General features: G+C 38.4%; 2 protein-coding genes across 3 annotated transcripts in view; one reads left to right on the plus strand and one right to left on the minus strand.

Annotated features, from left to right (window-relative positions):
• The window catches only part of LOC100576196, a 159,232-nt gene extending 145,928 nt beyond the window's left edge, over nt 1-13,304 (plus strand). For both annotated transcript variants that reach the window (XM_006565581.3, XM_006565579.3), the window contains 3 exons: nt 1,040-1,352; nt 10,303-10,512; nt 11,232-13,304. In XM_006565581.3, the coding sequence (XP_006565644.2) occupies nt 1,040-1,352; nt 10,303-10,512; nt 11,232-11,870 (1,162 nt within the window). In that variant the 3' untranslated portion in view covers nt 11,871-13,304. The remainder of the gene's footprint in view (nt 1-1,039; nt 1,353-10,302; nt 10,513-11,231) is intronic.
• A 572-nt stretch (nt 13,305-13,876) lies between these two features.
• LOC411095 (zinc transporter 7) lies at nt 13,877-17,208 on the minus strand. Its single transcript, XM_003250636.3, has 2 exons — nt 17,023-17,208; nt 13,877-16,583 (listed from the first exon to the last, which is right to left on the minus strand). Exon 2 carries the CDS (start codon nt 16,548-16,550, stop codon nt 15,486-15,488), a length of 1,065 nt encoding a protein of 354 aa, XP_003250684.1. The 5' UTR covers nt 16,551-16,583; nt 17,023-17,208; the 3' UTR covers nt 13,877-15,485.
• Nucleotides 17,209-17,317: the final 109 nt, after the last annotated feature.

Consider the following 17,317-nt stretch of genomic DNA (forward strand, 5'->3'; position numbering starts at 1 on the left):
AACGTATCGGTTAATTAAGCAAATATCGCGTAAAGGATTGCAAACACGTGTTAATGGGTGATCTGATTTATCGAGGGACTGTTCAATTTACAAGCGACCCGCCGAATAATCAACTCCCTGGAAATCGATCTCGTTAAACAGAGACGAGGCCGCCGTTATTTCACCATCCGTGCCCGTAATTACGTTTACCTCAGATCTCCATTTTTGTAACAATCTTAATTTCCTCGTTCGCTTCTTCTTTTTTTTTTCTTTCTTTCTTTTCTCTCTCTCTCTCTTTCTCTTTCTCTCTTCCGCCCCTTCATCTGTCGGGAACGAGATTTAATTAAAAGTCTATCTGCGTTCAATTAATAAAGATACTGGCTATCCTCGCCACCTTACAACCGGTATAATCATCGATCTTGCGTAATTACTGGACTTGTCAGTTGCTTTGATTAAATCCTTCCGTCTCTTTGCTCTCCGGTCTACTCCCTTCTCCACCTCTCTTCAACCAGATAAATCTGCTCAACTTTCGTTCGAGTTATGCTAAATTATTATTTCTTTCTTTTTCTTTCTTTCTTTCTTTTTTTTTTTTTAACGATTTTTCGATTATATCGTCGTTACTCGTGGAATATTGCAGGTTAAATGAAATCGCGAATTAAAGATCGAATTCAGTTATAACGATAGAACGCGTAACGAAAACTCTTGTCAATCCCTCTCGTATTATTATTGCCCCACTTTTCCTATGCTAATTTTCTATTTCTTCTCTGTTATCGAGGAGAGTTCAAGATTCTTCCAATTACCGATACCATTATTAATACTCGAGTGGATCCTCGTTAGGACTTGAATACAATTGTGTCACTGAATACGGTGAAGAGCCTCTTTTCTTTCACTCACGCCCCTTTTCAACACAATTTCTCGTCGTAATCCAGATTCACCCCGTTGCGTTTCTTTACTTTTTTTTTTTTTTATTTAATCTTTCTCGATAAAATTCTTCTCTCGAATATCAATTCTGTCTTCATCAAATTATACACGTCAATAATACGAGAACGATTCGCCCCAGGGAGCCGAACTGCAAGCTGAGGTCCCTGAACGTGTCCAAGTGTTTACTGGGCGGATTGGACGCGGGCTGCTTGGGGGAGACCATCAGAAGGGCGCGCAATTTGGACGCTCTGAGGGCAGCCGGTGCATCCAGGCCGGCGGATGTGATGCCATTAGTACTGGCACTGACAGAGGCGCCGTGTCTTCAACTTCTGGATCTAGCGAGCCCAAGACTGGCCCTCGACGACCACCCTTCCAGATTACTGTGCCACGCTCTCGCCAGAAATACCACCCTTAAGCTGCTCAGCCTGGAAGGATGGACCTTTAGAATAGAGGTGAGTGGTTAATTCGATTTTTATTATTTGCCGTTCAATTGATTGTAATGATTATAATCATCATCATGAATGATCAGCGATATACATTTTGCAAAAAGGAGGGGACGATGTACAAAAATTGCCAAGAATCATTGACAAATTTCTTTATACTTTTTACTTTCTGGATCTTTATATGAGTTCAAGAAAAAAAAAATTCTAATTTATTCTCCAGGGAAAAGAAATAAATTCGCAAATTGGTCTCTTTATTTTTATCAGTATCAAGTCTACTTATAGATAAGAGTAAAAATTTGGACTAATAAATTTTTATTTTTATTCAATGCTTATTTAACTTTGATGATCAGACGAGTGAATCCTATGTGACGAAGGATATTGATATCACGTAACAATTTTTACAGTGATAATTTTATTAATCTAAAAACAGAAGGAACTGATTCGCATTTCTCGAGCAATGAACGCTATGCAAAGTCGTAAAAGTCCAAGAGAGAAAAAAATAAAGGGTTGGGCGTCGAGCAAGAATCAGCTTGCAGCTTCCCCGTTTCCCGGTGGCTTGCAATTCCGAAAGTGCTCCCTGGTAATATTCCTCTCAGCAGCTGAAAGCTACGCGACACAAAGTTGCATAACAATTCCCACGAAACAGAAAGAGAGAGAGAGAACAGAATCCAAACTAGTTGTCTCGATAACAATGTCTGAAAAGTTGGTATAAGCTGGAAGCTGGTGCGCTTATATTGGCGAAACCTTCTTCAATTTGAAATACCAGCCACGAGCACGCCGCCAAACATTCTTTTATTCCGCCGATCACCGATTTGATAACGAAGAAACGTCGAAAAATCGCTTACCATTTTAAACTGGAAGGTAGGAAATTCGATTTCACGCGTCGATCAAACTTTATATCGGGAACGAACGGGTTTCCCGTAAACGAGAACCGATTTTCCAAGTAAATCGAATCGGTATAATTTCAACGGTTTATCCCCTTTCGTTCGTGAAATGTGAAAATCTGTTAATAAAAAGGTGTAGGCGACCGAAGGTGAATTCGAGATCGTGAAATTTTCACCTTGATGAGAATATTCGCTCCGCGAATATTGAAGTCTTGGGAATACGAACTCGCGAGAGTTCCTCCTCTGAATACAAAATTTTTAACATTTTCCTTTTTATCGCCACGAGTGTTATCGAGTCAAATTTCACGGGAGAGATTCTATTTTCTCAAAAAAAAAAAAAACTCGGTCCTTCTTTATTTTTCTTCTTCTTCATTTTATTTTCCTTTCGAAGAAACAAATTAAAAATAATCAAATGATCGATACAACGTTAAACGAGTATTCGTATACATGCTTCTTCGGTTACATTTTCGAGGTTTCAGAACAGAGGTTTACGAACACGGTCCGGGACCCGTAAAAAGAAACCGACGAAAGAAATCCAAAAGGAGTAAGTTGGTGGCTCGTAAAAAGAATCAATCGAAAAACCTGCGGTTTCCTCCGCAGCCGTGGGATCGAAGTCACCGGCATTTGCGCCAGTGAATCTCCCCCTCTCCTTTTGGAATTTTTAACAACACCGCAAGATAAATCGGGGAGGGCTTCTGGAAATTCCATCGAGTTTTCTGCCTCGTTCCGTCCTCGTGCACCTGCCCTTCACAAAGGGATCGAAAGCGGAAACGGTGCACGAGAAGCATCGCGTGTTCCGCAAACAGGAAATTCACCCCATTTTCACGCCCGAATTTTCGTCGAAATCCAGACCACCGTCGAACGAAACGATTTCCCTCGCAAACTAGCGGAAACGCGGGCGAAATTGAACGTTCCACGAACGATTACACGGGCCGGCTCTCCCTAAACGCGCCGCCTAATCAGATTTATGACGCCGAGATTTCGAAACGAGCGGCTACCGGGGCGACAGGTGTCCCTGATGCGCATTATTTTCACACCGCGCTTTGATTAACGTCACGGCCCACTGGGGACGCGACGCAATTCTACCTCGATTACTGCAATTTCATTGCCCATTGCCCCGTTCTTCTCCGCCTCTGGATCGTTCGACAACGAGTGCAACATCGATGAAACACCTCTGAAAGGTTTGACTAACGAGGGCTGCTTCAGAACTGTGATTTTGATCCTATTTTCATGAAATTTGGCACATCGATGGCATATATATAAGTAATTGTAGCTGAAATTTTAATCGTAAATGATCGGTCGATTATAAATAAAATATGTGTAAAATTTGGGAAAATTGTATAGATAAATATTAATGTTATTATATACAAATTAACTTTATAACTCTAATTAGTAGTAATGTAACATTAATTATAATTTTTATAAATTGTATGTATAAATCGATATGCGAAATTTGTATTAAAAAGGCATATTTCTGAAACAGTCCTCGTTTCCAGTGAAAGACAACAAGCATCTTCAATATATATAGCAATTATTCCTTTCACGATGTTTCCACGAAAAACGGACATCGATCGTTTGTTTAAAACGGAGCCAATGACAAAGGTAATTAAAGTCGATCGTCAATTAGAAAACTAACCTCTCTGCTCGTTCCGCTTCCTAGTTCACGAAACACTTGATGCACGTAGTCGCACCTAATCAGTGGTATCGGTCGCGTGTATATATCTTTCGAGCACACGATATAAATATATATCTTCCTAGCCTCTTCCATTGAACCTCTTAACCTTCTTCCCTTTCTCTATCTCTCCGTAAGCCATTGTTGGCGACGAGCCATTGTCTCTCCAGTGAAGTACGAGTCGTGGCCACGAATGGGAGGAAAGGCGGTCGAAAAGCGACAAAGGAGAAAGAGAACACGACCGCGGTATAATCCCACCAGGTGCACACTTGGATTAAGCTAAAAGTGGGTAATTAATTATCCGTGACGCCGACCAACACCGTGCCAACACCGTGGAAAACCGTGGGGGAGATAAAGAACGAGAGTGACTTTGAGATTTTGTTGTGCGGGACCGGTCGGTAATTACTGGAGGAGTCAATGCAGAAACTTCGGTCTCGAAACTGCTTTATCGACGCGGAGAATCATCACCACGCATTATTATCAACGTTTTATCCTATACGGGAATATAGGAACGTTACGTCGTCGAATTTGCAACGGATCCTGTTTACCTTTGCTTCGACCCCCCAACTTTGTTAATTAATGCGAACGTATACAGGAACGTGGAAATAGCTTACAAGCTCATCGTAGATAGTTGTGGGCGCGCCATGTTTTCCTAATTAGCGAGCAGTTACCGTATCAAGCCACTTCGGTCGTCAGTAACGTCTTCATGAATAATACAGGATGACCTATTTTATCGCATTTCCCTCAAACATGATCTCGTTGTTTCTGCCGAGAGAGAGAGAGAGAGAGAGATGTTTAAGTAGAAACCCGGTTTGAACGTGATACACCCACTTTCACGTTAGTTTTAAAAATAATAAAAACATTGATCTCTGACAAACATTATACGCGTTTATACGCGTTTCATTTTTAATGCAAAACGTATATATTTCATCACCGTAATAGAGGATAATATTTGCTTTTCGAAAAGCCAAACTGTTAACGGTCTGATCAAACTTAAATCGAACTCGAATCCATTAATTTTCACAATATTAACTTTTCCACTTTAATTGGATTCTTAACAACGTTTTGGTTTTGGTTGAAAATAAAGTTAGCGCGTTGGCCTCTAGATATCTGGAACGAGGAAAAAGAATTAATATACCGTAAAAAATTCCGTTTGTAGAAATTATTCGATCGGCGTCTACCAAGCCTCGCTCCTTTTCTACTGACTGAACATTAAAGCTTGTTTCCACTGCCGATTCGCGAACCGACGAGTTCTTTTGTTCCCTTTCTCCACCGCCTTCTCGTATAAAACGCCATTCCACTTGTCGCAAACGTACCAGAAGTCGGGGTAATAAAACCAGAGGAACGAAGAGAAAGAAAACAACCGTCTCGTATCCTCTTTCTCGCCGGGAAGGAGAATCGAAGCGGGCAAATGAGAAGAAGAAAAATAGGATATTCGAAATGCCGTGTGATCGGTCGTAAAATAATACCGCCGGAAGTACGTGTCACGGCATGGTACTCGTGAAATAAGTAAATTTCGAAAGAGAAGGAAAAAATTATTTCCCTAACTTGTCCTTATTTTCCGTTTTTCCTTTTCGAGAGAAATTTTTTTCACTCGCGGTAGCGATTTGAATTTTATTCTTTATTATCGTTTCACCGTGATGAAATTGTGTTGTATCTAACATAAAATAGAAAAGAACGGCACGAATAGAAAGAAAACGAAATGGAAGTAAATGAAAATTTCTCCCATAAGACGGATCACAGTTCATCCGTCCTCATCAAAAACACGTCCAACGCGTCGTTCCCCGAGAGATTTATGTTCTCACTGGGTGCTTCGTTATTCAGAATGTGTCTCGAGGACGATGCAGTCAATTTATTCGAATCCATCTCTTGTCGAAAGGATCGCTAATGGCTGCGTGGGACGGACGAAACGAATTGGTACGGAATCGGACAATTCTTCGGTAAAATAGTAAGAAATCAACTAATTAGTCTCTTGGAGAAATTTTTCTCTCTCTCAGAACAATTTACGGGAAATCAACGAAATAGCACGTTTGATTTATTCAAAGGAAAGATTTCGATAAAATAAGGCTAATGATATTCACACAATCTCTTTATGCTCTGAATTTCGCTATTCGCGAATTATATAATAAATTACGTCATTAAAAACAGAGAGAATTCTATAAATGTTTTTTGCGATTGATTATATATGCATATTTGCAAATGGATTCTCTATTTATTAAAAATTCCACCGCTCGCTCGTTCGCTCGCTCGCGTATGATTCAATTTACTTAAATCTGCAAGAGTTGGCAACCCTCTAGGCGTCGCTGCATCACCGATAGCAGCTACATTGTTCCGTAACCAATTTCCCCGGGAAATAGAATACAGGAGAAATGGCGCATTAAGTGGACGAATCGATCATCGCCCACCGAGCGGAACGAGCCGGCCATTACATGGAAACACTTCTTCGTCCACTTCCCTGTTCATTATCCGCGCGTGATACAAACGAGGCTGGATAATTTGCAAACTATCTGAATAATTCGATGAATTAATTAAAAAAACTTTATAATCGAATCATAACTACTGCGGATTACGGATGTTTATGCAAATTCTTATTAAAAAGAATCAGAGAGAGAGAGAGAGAGAGACGAAAATTAACGACAGAGGCTTGTTTTATCTCGGAAATTTTTCATAAATATCCGTAGTTCAATAATTATTGGATCGTAATTATTTCGGAATTTTATTTTTCATTCATTCCATGTCATCCGTTCCGTGGAATAATCGCCGATACGAGATATAAATTCTCGAGAGCAAAGAGTGGAAGCCGAAATATGGGATTCTCGGCAGCCATAAAACACCGATGGCTAGATGGTCCCGAGGTTTTCCAACCCGCTCAACATCGCCGGTAATATTGCTCGCGATAAATTACACGGCATCCCCGATGTTCCACCGACCTCGAACATCCTTTTCCACGATCCTGACCATCGTCTAACGGGCCTCGTTGAGAAATTTCCATGGAAATATCGTCCCTCCTCCTTCCATTATGCAATTGCTATTAAACGTTTATTCAAAACAACCTGGTGATTTCCTCGATAACAAGGAAATTGTCTCTGGAGAATCAATCGTCGCGACAATACCACCCTTTCCCTTCTTCTTTTTCTTCTTCTCTTCTTAACCCGCGCTATTATCGAGTACAGCAGCTCGATTGAACCGCGACCAAGAGGAAAACGCGAGAGGAAAATTAAAAGTTCGCGAAACTCGAGTTCATCTTGGCGAAAAAAGGAGTTTACATAATTCAATGTCGTGATTCTACGTTTTATAAAAGCGTGAATACAGGTAAAAAGAAATGCAGTTTAAAAGTAAATTTGCTCTCTCTTGAATGAAGAACTGTATCACTCTCGCAACGCAACATTCATTCGCGGAAAAATAACTCCGAAAACTAGATTTGGCTACATTTTAGAATAAAAAATAATTCTTCTCATTTTATTCTTAATACTCTTTCACCCTCAATAATTGTTTCCTCCCTGGAAAGATCCCGAAGAAGCGAACTAGAAGTAGAATTCCAAGTAGAATAATCCATAAATTGTGCGATACCTACCGATGACACGACGACATCACGCGTGGAAAACAATGAAGCGGGGACGAGCCCCGGCCAGATTTAATTTAACGCACGAGAATGATTATAAACAATGCAGCTCGTTCGAGTTCCACTCTCTCGAGCTATCCACCTCTCCCTCCCTTCCTCCATTCACCCTCCTCCCTCCCCCTCTTCCCTCCACTCCACTTCTGCCCCGACTGTGCGACATTATTGTTCGGCCTGTCACGATCCGGGATGATTTCCATTTAAAAAGAATCGTGCCACGGCTGCCGATTCATTGAATTTATAAGGCCACTCCGGTATTTTTCATCGACCTGACCGTTCCACCGTAGCGCGGAGCACACAGTATCAACGATCCCCTGGGCGAAAAACAATTTTCAAACACGACGCCGTCGGTTGTCGGCCATCGTTCTCTCCGCAATAAACGATGTCGCCCATATCCCCCGTTCCACCCTCGACTCCCCGATGTTTTCGCCCCGATTCTCCGGACAGAAGTTGAAACCGAACCGTGGAAACGAGATAGTTTGTTACAATTTCTCGTGTACTCGATGTTTTAATCATTAATAACAGTGGGTGAAAAACGGGAGCTGATTTCGTTGCGCGGAATAATTAACTTTTGTCGTCGGGAAGTTTCGAAACGTTTGCTCTGAATTTTGTGGATAACTTTGCTCGCTTTGTAAAGTTAATAGAGAAGAAATTATCGATGAATGTCAAGAATGTTAGTCGATCGTTTCGTTCTCGAGAGAATTCGTTGTGTTTCGTTTGCAGTCGAGAAGAAGGGAAGAAGGGGAAAAAGGAAAGAAAAGAAAAGATTCTTTGTCGCTAAAATATAAAGGAAGGTTCATTACATTCGTGGATGGATCGTGATCGTGCATTCCACCGGCATTGAGTTGGTCCACGCCGTCCATAATTTTGGCCAATTTTCTCGGCGTTATTCAAGCCGGGCCACGAAAACTGCCTTCACTAAATCACACGATCCTCGTCGTTGAAATTATTTCATGCGGAAAAAAGGGCTGAATGCCTCTGGAATCGGGCGTGAGGTAAAAAATTCTCCCGAAAAAATTCAAATTCGCATCTCCCCTGCCACCTCCAACGTGGCCTCCATCCTCGCAAAACCTCGAATCCTATATAAACCCAGCACTTGTCTGACAAAAAAAAAAAAGACCTCGCAAGATAGCGAAAGGATTAGCTGCGAGACAGAGAGGAAGAGAGCGAAAAAGCGTCCTACGTAATACGTTTCGTGGTAAAAAAGACCTTTTTTTTTGCGGTCGAAAGAATTAATTTCGGTGGAAAAGCGACAAAATAGAAGAGACCGATTAAAATAACGCGCGGCTACTTGTTGCGCCGATTATCGAGTAAACATTTTTTTTAAACGACGAATCGAATATGCGAGTATTTGAAGATTGCGGTAGCTTCATAAAATATTCCTCCTGATCGATATCCCCCGTTTTAGCTCCATCTCTAGTGGAATCTCTGGTGGAATGTCGATTGTTTCAATCGTGGCCACGATTCCCTCCTAATTCGGAACGCAATTTTCCATCAAAACTGCCTTTCTGCCTTTGCTCTCTCTCTCTGCCCTTCCTGTTCCGTTTCCACGAGATCCCAGAGGGGTGATTCCGTTACGCACATCTCGATCTCGATGGAAGATTAACGATTAACTCGCAAGTTAAAACGAGGGAGAGGAGGAGGCTCGATTCGAATCGATTCGAACGAGAAATCGATATCGTGTCGCGCTCAAACTGTGTCCGTGACGACGATTCTAATTGGGTCACGCTATTTCGATATCGGATAGATCCTAGAGCAAAGTTGGCGCTCACGTTTCAAAGGAAACGAGGAGAGGATCTCGTCGGAGATTTTACGGCTTCCATCTTCCATCGTCTCGTGGACTTACTCTTTCGTGGACAGATCGCATTATGCGTTCCCACTCGAGGCAAACGAATAGTTTACGGAGGCAAAGCGACTCCGCAACTCGATTTCGTAGATTAGTCGTAGCCTTGTTAGCTTTCGCTTTATCGATGCAGTCTTCGACGCACGCGATCCTGTAATCTCGCCGCCATCCATTGTTCCACGTCGTACACGTCGCTTTGTTCCCCGTCTCATCGCAGGAATAATGTAATACCGCGAGAGATTTCGACGTCGCGACGCCCGGGAGAACCACTTTCTTCGCTTAGCGCGGGAAACGTGCATTAATAATGGAGGGCGATCAAAGGATCTTCGAGATCCGACTCGAATATTCTCTGGATGATTAATTCGGATGGGGTTAATTTGTTGGATCAATCCGAACAAATTAATTAATAACGCACGAACAAATTTTATCTAAATTTTTGAAATTTTAAATATAGACGTTATTTATATTTAAAATATTGACGAGATTATTTAAAATTCATTTGGAAGTCGTTGTTCGTTTTAAACTGGAAAATTAATTAACATATTCTCCGATTTAATTCTTCAAGAAACTTTAGCTTTTTGTTGCTTAAATTTTCAAGTTGATTCATCAAATTTAAAGAAAGAGATTTTTGAATTATGTAAGTCATTTTCAAAGAATGTGACTTACATCGATCGGTTTCTAAATCTTTTATATTATCTATTTTAAATATCTCCTAAACTTTCAAGAAATTATTTCTTAAGAAGAATTGTATAACGATATTCCTTCTATATAACTGTATTTTCATGCAAAATCAAGAAGAAAATAGAACTTAAGTATCTTTTTTTACCATAAATCTCTGTATATTAAAATTTTCTGTATATGCATAAATATTAAATGTGTTGAATTTCTCCACTCCGTCTAAAATAAACGTAAAACGAAGAAAAATACGACGAATGTTCCAGGAATCGGACAGTCTGGCGGTGTTCTCCGAGCTACTCAGATACACGAGCGTGCGCGAGTTGAGCCTGTGCAACGCCCGGCTACATCTGGCCGTCCACGAGGGTCCTTTGGCGAGATTAGGCCGCAGGGACGATGCAGGAGCGGAGTTGCTCAGAGCCGCGCCTCCTCCCGCCTGCCCCGCCATTGTATTTCTCAGGCTGGCCGGTTTTCAAGTAAGTAATCCCGGATGAAAAGTATCATCCTGCCCGACTTTCTCGAGTTTTGACTATCGCGACGAATTACATCAACGAGGAGAGTCCTCCTCCTCCCTTTGTGCCTCGAATACACCTCGAGAGGCTAATTGGACCGTATTATCGAAATGTTCAACCTACCTAAGACGTCTCGTAAAGCGACTATTCCAATTCCATTCTCAAAGGGAATCGTTCGAGGATCTCACCGATAAATACTCGCGTAGTGGATGCGGGGTAACGATGCGTCACGAGAAGTCGTGTCGACGTATCGAGTTCCCGAAGGATTCGAGGCGAACACGACGCATTCGAGACACTCCACTCCAGTTCTCGAATCGGTCGATTCGTAATTCGAGGCCGACGATGATTCGTTTGCGGTTTGCGACCAGCGGCCGTCCAAACCGCGATAGATAGATTATTCGTCCTGCGTTGGGGAAACCGGTCTCGAGTGCTCGGTTACGAAGCAAATCCGCGATCGATCTTACGCTCTTCGATTCGTTACGTAAAGCCTTGGTAAACAACACGCTTCCTTAAGGCGGATACTATGAATTTTCTGCTCGCCTATTCCTACGATGATCGAACTCGATCCATCGTCCTTCCATCGATCGAATCTCGTTTCTTAGGTCTTACTTTGATCTTTTTTTTCTGAAAGAGAAAGAGAAATAGAAAGATAGGCGATGTATAATTGTTATTTCTGATTTCAGGTGACAGTGAACGATCGTTTGGCGCTTCGAGGGCCGCTTCTTTTGCCATTCCTCGCCGGTTTCACAGCCCTGAGCGAGCTCGATCTCTCGTTGGACAAATCGACGATAGGGGGCAGCAGCGGATCATTGCTGTTCATCGATGACAAAATCCTTCAACAATTCTTCGCCTGCTTCTCCTCTCACTTCAAGAATCTACAGTCGCTGAGGATTAACTTTTGGCGGATCACGTTGGAGGACAGCGAGAAGACGATGAGGCAGATCGCCAAGTATCTGAAGCTGTGCAACCTGAGCTTCTTAAAGGCGAATGGATTGATCGTGACCGACAGCGCGAAGAAGGTGCAAATGGAACACGTATTCGTGCAAACGATCCTGACCCATCTGCAGTACTTGACGTGGCTCTGTCTGGATGGTGTGGATCTCACGGAATCGCAGGCTTCCAGTATCGGGAAATGTGTTAGAGATCGGTTCCCGGGCACCTCGTTGGAGATCAGTGCCAAAGACGTGCACGTAAAGTCGGTGAAAGCTTTGGTCGCCGCGATAGAGGAGGGTGGGAGGGCGGAAGTCGTGTACACCGGCGGGTCGAACTGCAGACTGAAGATCACTAAGGTCCAGAAGAGTGGCAAAGGTAAAAAGAAGTGAAGACTCGGTTGGAGAATTCTTGGTTGTCAACGACAATTGGAATCTTCGTAATTGTTCGATCACGGAAGAAATGTGGCCGTAGAAAAATAATTGGATTGGAAATTTGATCCGTAGAATGAAAATATAGAGATGGGAAACGTTCGAAGTGGGGGGGAGGGAATGATTGGTTGCACGTGATTCAAGGATAAATGATCCGGTGAAACGGATCTTGGAAGGAGAGAGGCTAAGGGAATGTTTTAGGATGAGAATAACGTAGTTTTAGAAAGATACGAGAGATCGACCGTGTTAGCCGTAAGAGGCATGTAGAATAAGAAGAGTACTCGCACGGGGAAGAAAGGCGTGAGGAAGGAGAGGAAGAAGAAGGAATGAAGCCAACACTTTGTGGATTTTCGTCTTACTGTGATTTCCTTTTCTGCGCGTCATCACGACTTTCCTAACGATATAGATCCATAGATCGTAGCATTATTAGCTCGAGCATTATTCTCGATGATCCGTTAATAACGCAGAAAAATGTCGAAATCGTACAGAAGGGTGGGTAAAAAAAAAATATATATATATATTATATATTCTTTCACCGAGAAAGAATAAATAAAACGAGATAAAAATTTTAGAGCAAGACCAATTATACATACGCATACGTATTATCGAAAGATATTTAAAAAATAAAAAAAGAAAAAAAAATAATAATAATAATAAAAAAGAGGCTGTTGCAACTAGATACGTTCGTTGTTGTTAGATGGACTGTAAAATATGATTCAGAGTAATATATTATTATTATTGTCATTATTGCGATTATTATTATTATTATTATTATTATTATTCCTACGATTACTAGTATATTCTAATCATGATTATTAAATGTTACGATCGATTGAATTGCAATCGACGATCCATGAGTGAAATGGCTTTACCGGATGGCGTGTTGTTGGAAATTTGAAGAAATTTTATAAATTATATTCTATAGTAGTGGGTAGAAAAGAAAAAAAAAAGGAAAAAAATACGTATCCAGAGAGTAAAAGAGAGACGTCCTCGGATTTTCAATTCTATTGTACACATTAAATAGAAAATAATTGCTATTGTATAATAAGGAACGAAGAACGGAATAAAGAAGCAACAAAAAATTACTTACTTTTTGCGAGTAAAAGAGAGAAACGTGCGACACTCAACTGCCAAATCGTAATTGTAGATTTTATTCGCGAGTATCGATATTATATCAGGAATTTGTTATTTTCTAGAATAAGCGCGATACGACGATTTCTATCCATCTATCGCCGAATTGAAACGCAATGTGTGATTTTCTGCTGTCCCTTTGCCAATGAGAAAAGCAGAAATACGATACTGCCATATACCTTGAAGAAATGAAAATAATGATTAAAAAAAGAAAGCGAGAGAAAAAAAAAAATACGTGGATTTAACCGTGAAACGTGAAACAAACCAACGAGTAAGTTCGATCAGCTTTTGTTCAGCTTTATTCAAAAAAGCAATTCCACGGTGTTCGTTCGATTTTTTGTACAATTAGTGAGAAAACGTAATTTTTGATTCCCTTTTACGGTCCACTTTAGATAGGCAGGTATAGCCTCGCAGGGACAAAAGTTCCACACGATTTTTCATTTTTGATATAGTTTGCTATGTACATAAGACACCGCAAAAGATAGAAGGCATCAAAGGTACGATCTGCAAATTTTATGAGGCCATTTAAACTACTAATTCAAGCGGTGAAAGACTGAAGCTGACACCATACGCGCGTAAGTACATTGTCCAAGTAACGCATCCAAGATCGCTTTATCGTCTGGAATCAGTTTCAGTAATTTTATTATAAATATTTATGTATTTATATGTGTATACATATCCTTCAAATAAATGTAATATGTGTTTGAAAATTTGAGTTGTAAAGATGATTTCCCATATCGATAAATATACACATGTATAAATCTTGATAAATTTTCTGTTTTGTAAAAAGATGTTATCTATAAGAGGATTTTGTGTGTGAATATGAAAGTCGAGAATTATTATAAGCACTTTTCTTTATTATTTACATTTTAGAAGATTACTCTTCTGAATTTTTTATTTATACAATCATGTTAATAAAACATAACAACGTTGACTTTCATCTCGGAAATTACATCGCTCTTCGTAGAAGTAATTGCATCGGATAGAACTGCAAATAATTCGATCATTTCAGTGTACGATGGTACAGCAATTCGATAGAAAAATTACACTCTACATTATCACTAAATATTCTAATTGTTTCATTTCATTCTACCGATATCTACATTTTGGCCTATATCATCACAATCTCAAATATACAAGTAATATACCTTGACTATAATGGAATGTCCTGGTCGTGCTTAAAATTTATGTTTACAAATCTGTCGTTAATTCTAACTTCGTAATTTGTCTTGAACAATGTATTACAGCATTAATAAAAAACTGATGAAAAATTTGGCTGACATTTTGCATTAAATGCATATGTTAGACCATGCTTTCTCTATGAAACATTTTATTTCATTTCAATCGCTTCCTACTTTAAATGAAGTGATGAGAAAATTCCATTGCTATTAAAATTTTACTTTTAAAAAACTTCTTATAACATATTTTGATATCATTCGCAATTTGTTTAAAGTATATTCATCAATAATAATGATGTTTCGTTAATATAAATATATGTATATTGCCATAAAACGATCTTGTACGTATTAATTATTTATTTAATATCGATTAGATAAATCCACTTAATGTGGGCAGTACGTCAAAAGTACAATTTATTTAAGGAAAGCACAAATTTCAAACATAAGAATATTGTTTTATATATTACACTTTATAAAGTTATATTTATATATAACGTATATTTCACACTTTCTGTATAATAATGACTAGCAGTCTACAGCTGCTTATAATGTAATTTGATGATTTTCTTTTATTTTGCACACATTTGACCGTGAAGTTTGAATTTTTTTTGTAAATAGATATTTTATACAAAAAATAATGCAGTAATAAAGGTAGGGTAAAAACATTTTTATAATTGTGGCTTCAATTAATCCTATAAAGGTAAAAAATGTAATTTGATGTATCTTCAATATTTTAAAATGTTAAATGCATTATAATATAAAGACTTCTATAGATAATATAAAACATTATTTAAGATTTTGTACAATACATAGTACAGGATCAAAGTTGTTGTAAATAAAAATAAACTACAATTTCATGAAATAATGATATATATATGTATATCATTAACTATAGATGAAACAAATATCTATATTTACAACAAGATTAGAAAGAAATGAAATCAATGATTTTTATTCGTGATGGACAAGTCAAAAATGCATTAGCTTTTGATCATAAGACCTATTCTCTTAATAGGATCCTATGTCACGTAAGTTCTGGTAAGTCTTTTCACTTTTTTTTAAAAGATTTAAACAGATTTTTTTAAATAATCTGCAACCCAAGATGATATTCACTGTTACTTAGAACAAAATATCTGCACAATTTTAAAATGGCAAAAATATTTTGCACAAGTGCAATATTTCTTGCTTGTTTCTGACAAACTCCACAAATAAATACAGTTTTGGAGCACTTGTATGAACACTTAATGACATGCATAGTTTTCATAGATCACATAGGTGCATAATCTAATTGAACAGTTAAATGCCTTACTCCAGCAGCTTGAAAAATCATTTGAGTGTGTGCTACAACATATTTAGGCTCTACTGTTCTGGCAACTTCCAATTTCAAGCACCCGACGTACACATCTGAACAAAGTGTCCAGAAATGTGGTTCTTGCACACTATATACTCCAGCTAATTGTGTCACTTTGTTATAACACTGTGGTAAAATATGATCCAATGCAGCTGGTTGTCTTTGCATTAAAATTTCCCATGAATCTTTCATTAAAGAAAGCACACTTAAAACTATCAATACTGATATCAGCATGGAACAAATTGGATCAGCTATAAACCAACCAAATAGACGCATCAGTACTGCTGATATAATTACACCTACAGATCCAAGAGTGTCTGCTAAGATATGTAAGAAAACTCCTTTCATGATCTGAGAATTTGTACCACTGAAGGAAGGATCAATTTCTATATCATGATGATCATGACTATGACTGTGGTTTAAATGAGATTGTGTATGACTTCCATGAGAATGGGAATGGGAATGACCATGTCCCATTCCATGACTATGTCCATGTCCATGACGAAATACATACATTCCTACTAAATTGACTATTAATCCCATAATGGACACAACCAAAAGTCTTTCGTGTTTAATCTCTGGAGGTTCAATGGCTCTTTCCACAGCTTCAGACATAATGAAAAGAGCGATAAAGAATAAAAGCAGAGCATTGACAAATCCTCCTAAAACTTCTGCTCTGACATAGCCATAAGAATATCGTTCATTTGCTCTCCACTTTGTAATAACTGATGCAGCCAAACCAAATAATAAGCCAGTACAATCAAAGAACATATGGAAACTATCCGATATTAAACCCAAGCTGTTTGTCCATATTCCATACATTAATTCAATGCAGGCAAAGGATAAATTCAATAAAAGAAATAAAAATAAATTTCTAGTATTTTTATCAGAAAATATCAAACGTTTCCATCCTAATAATTTCTCCTTTATTCTACTGCCAAGGTTTCTTGAATCTTTGTGTGAAAGAGGAAGCATTTTCATAAGCACAAGGTTGTTTCAGTAATGAAGTTTATCCTAAAAATAAAAAGTAATTTTTTATTATATTAAAACTTTTCATATGTTTATCTAAAATTCAATTTTTATAAATGAAAATTTTAATTATATTTATATTTGCACATTAATAAATACATATTTATGCAAACATTTAAATATTAATCTTGTACATCAAGAAAAATATTCATATTATAAGACCAAAAATATGTTAAGCATATAACAAACATAAAACTGATTAAACGATAACCTCACTTATCCGTTAATATCTATTAATCGGTAACTATCGTATATATGTATTATAAATCAGTTTTAATCTGAGATTAATTGTCACGTTGTTAATTCGTTTTATCAATTCGTTCAATATTAATACACGTAGAATAAAAACACATATGACACGTCGCAATAAGTGAAAGGTATCTTAACCTTATATAAAAATAATGATCAAAAAAAAATAAATTACCTTTTCGTATAAAACTAAATATAAAAGGATGTTTGTAATTGATTAAATTATTTCGAACGATATTCTTAACGTGAATACATTTTGTAAACGGGTCAAAGATGTGAAAAACCGGGATTCGAAAACACACAGCGTAGCGCCATGCTTCACACGCTACAGCCACTTCTGAGTGACTGACAGTCTGATTCGTGGTTACTCGAAACACGTGTATTGCGTTATATGAATTCATCTCAATAATTTTATAATATAAAAAATAATTTTAGTCGAATAACTATTTATTTAACTATTAATATTATGT

Source organism: Apis mellifera, linkage group LG5 (assembly GCF_003254395.2).
Source record: "Apis mellifera strain DH4 linkage group LG5, Amel_HAv3.1, whole genome shotgun sequence".
Lineage (NCBI taxonomy): Eukaryota > Metazoa > Arthropoda > Insecta > Hymenoptera > Apidae > Apis > Apis mellifera.

Bases quoted from the DNA above. Each gene is read 5' to 3' on its own strand.
- LOC411095 (XM_003250636.3), bottom strand. From the start codon at position 16,550: ATGAAAATGCTTCCTCTTTCACACAAAGATTCAAGAAACCTTGGCAGT.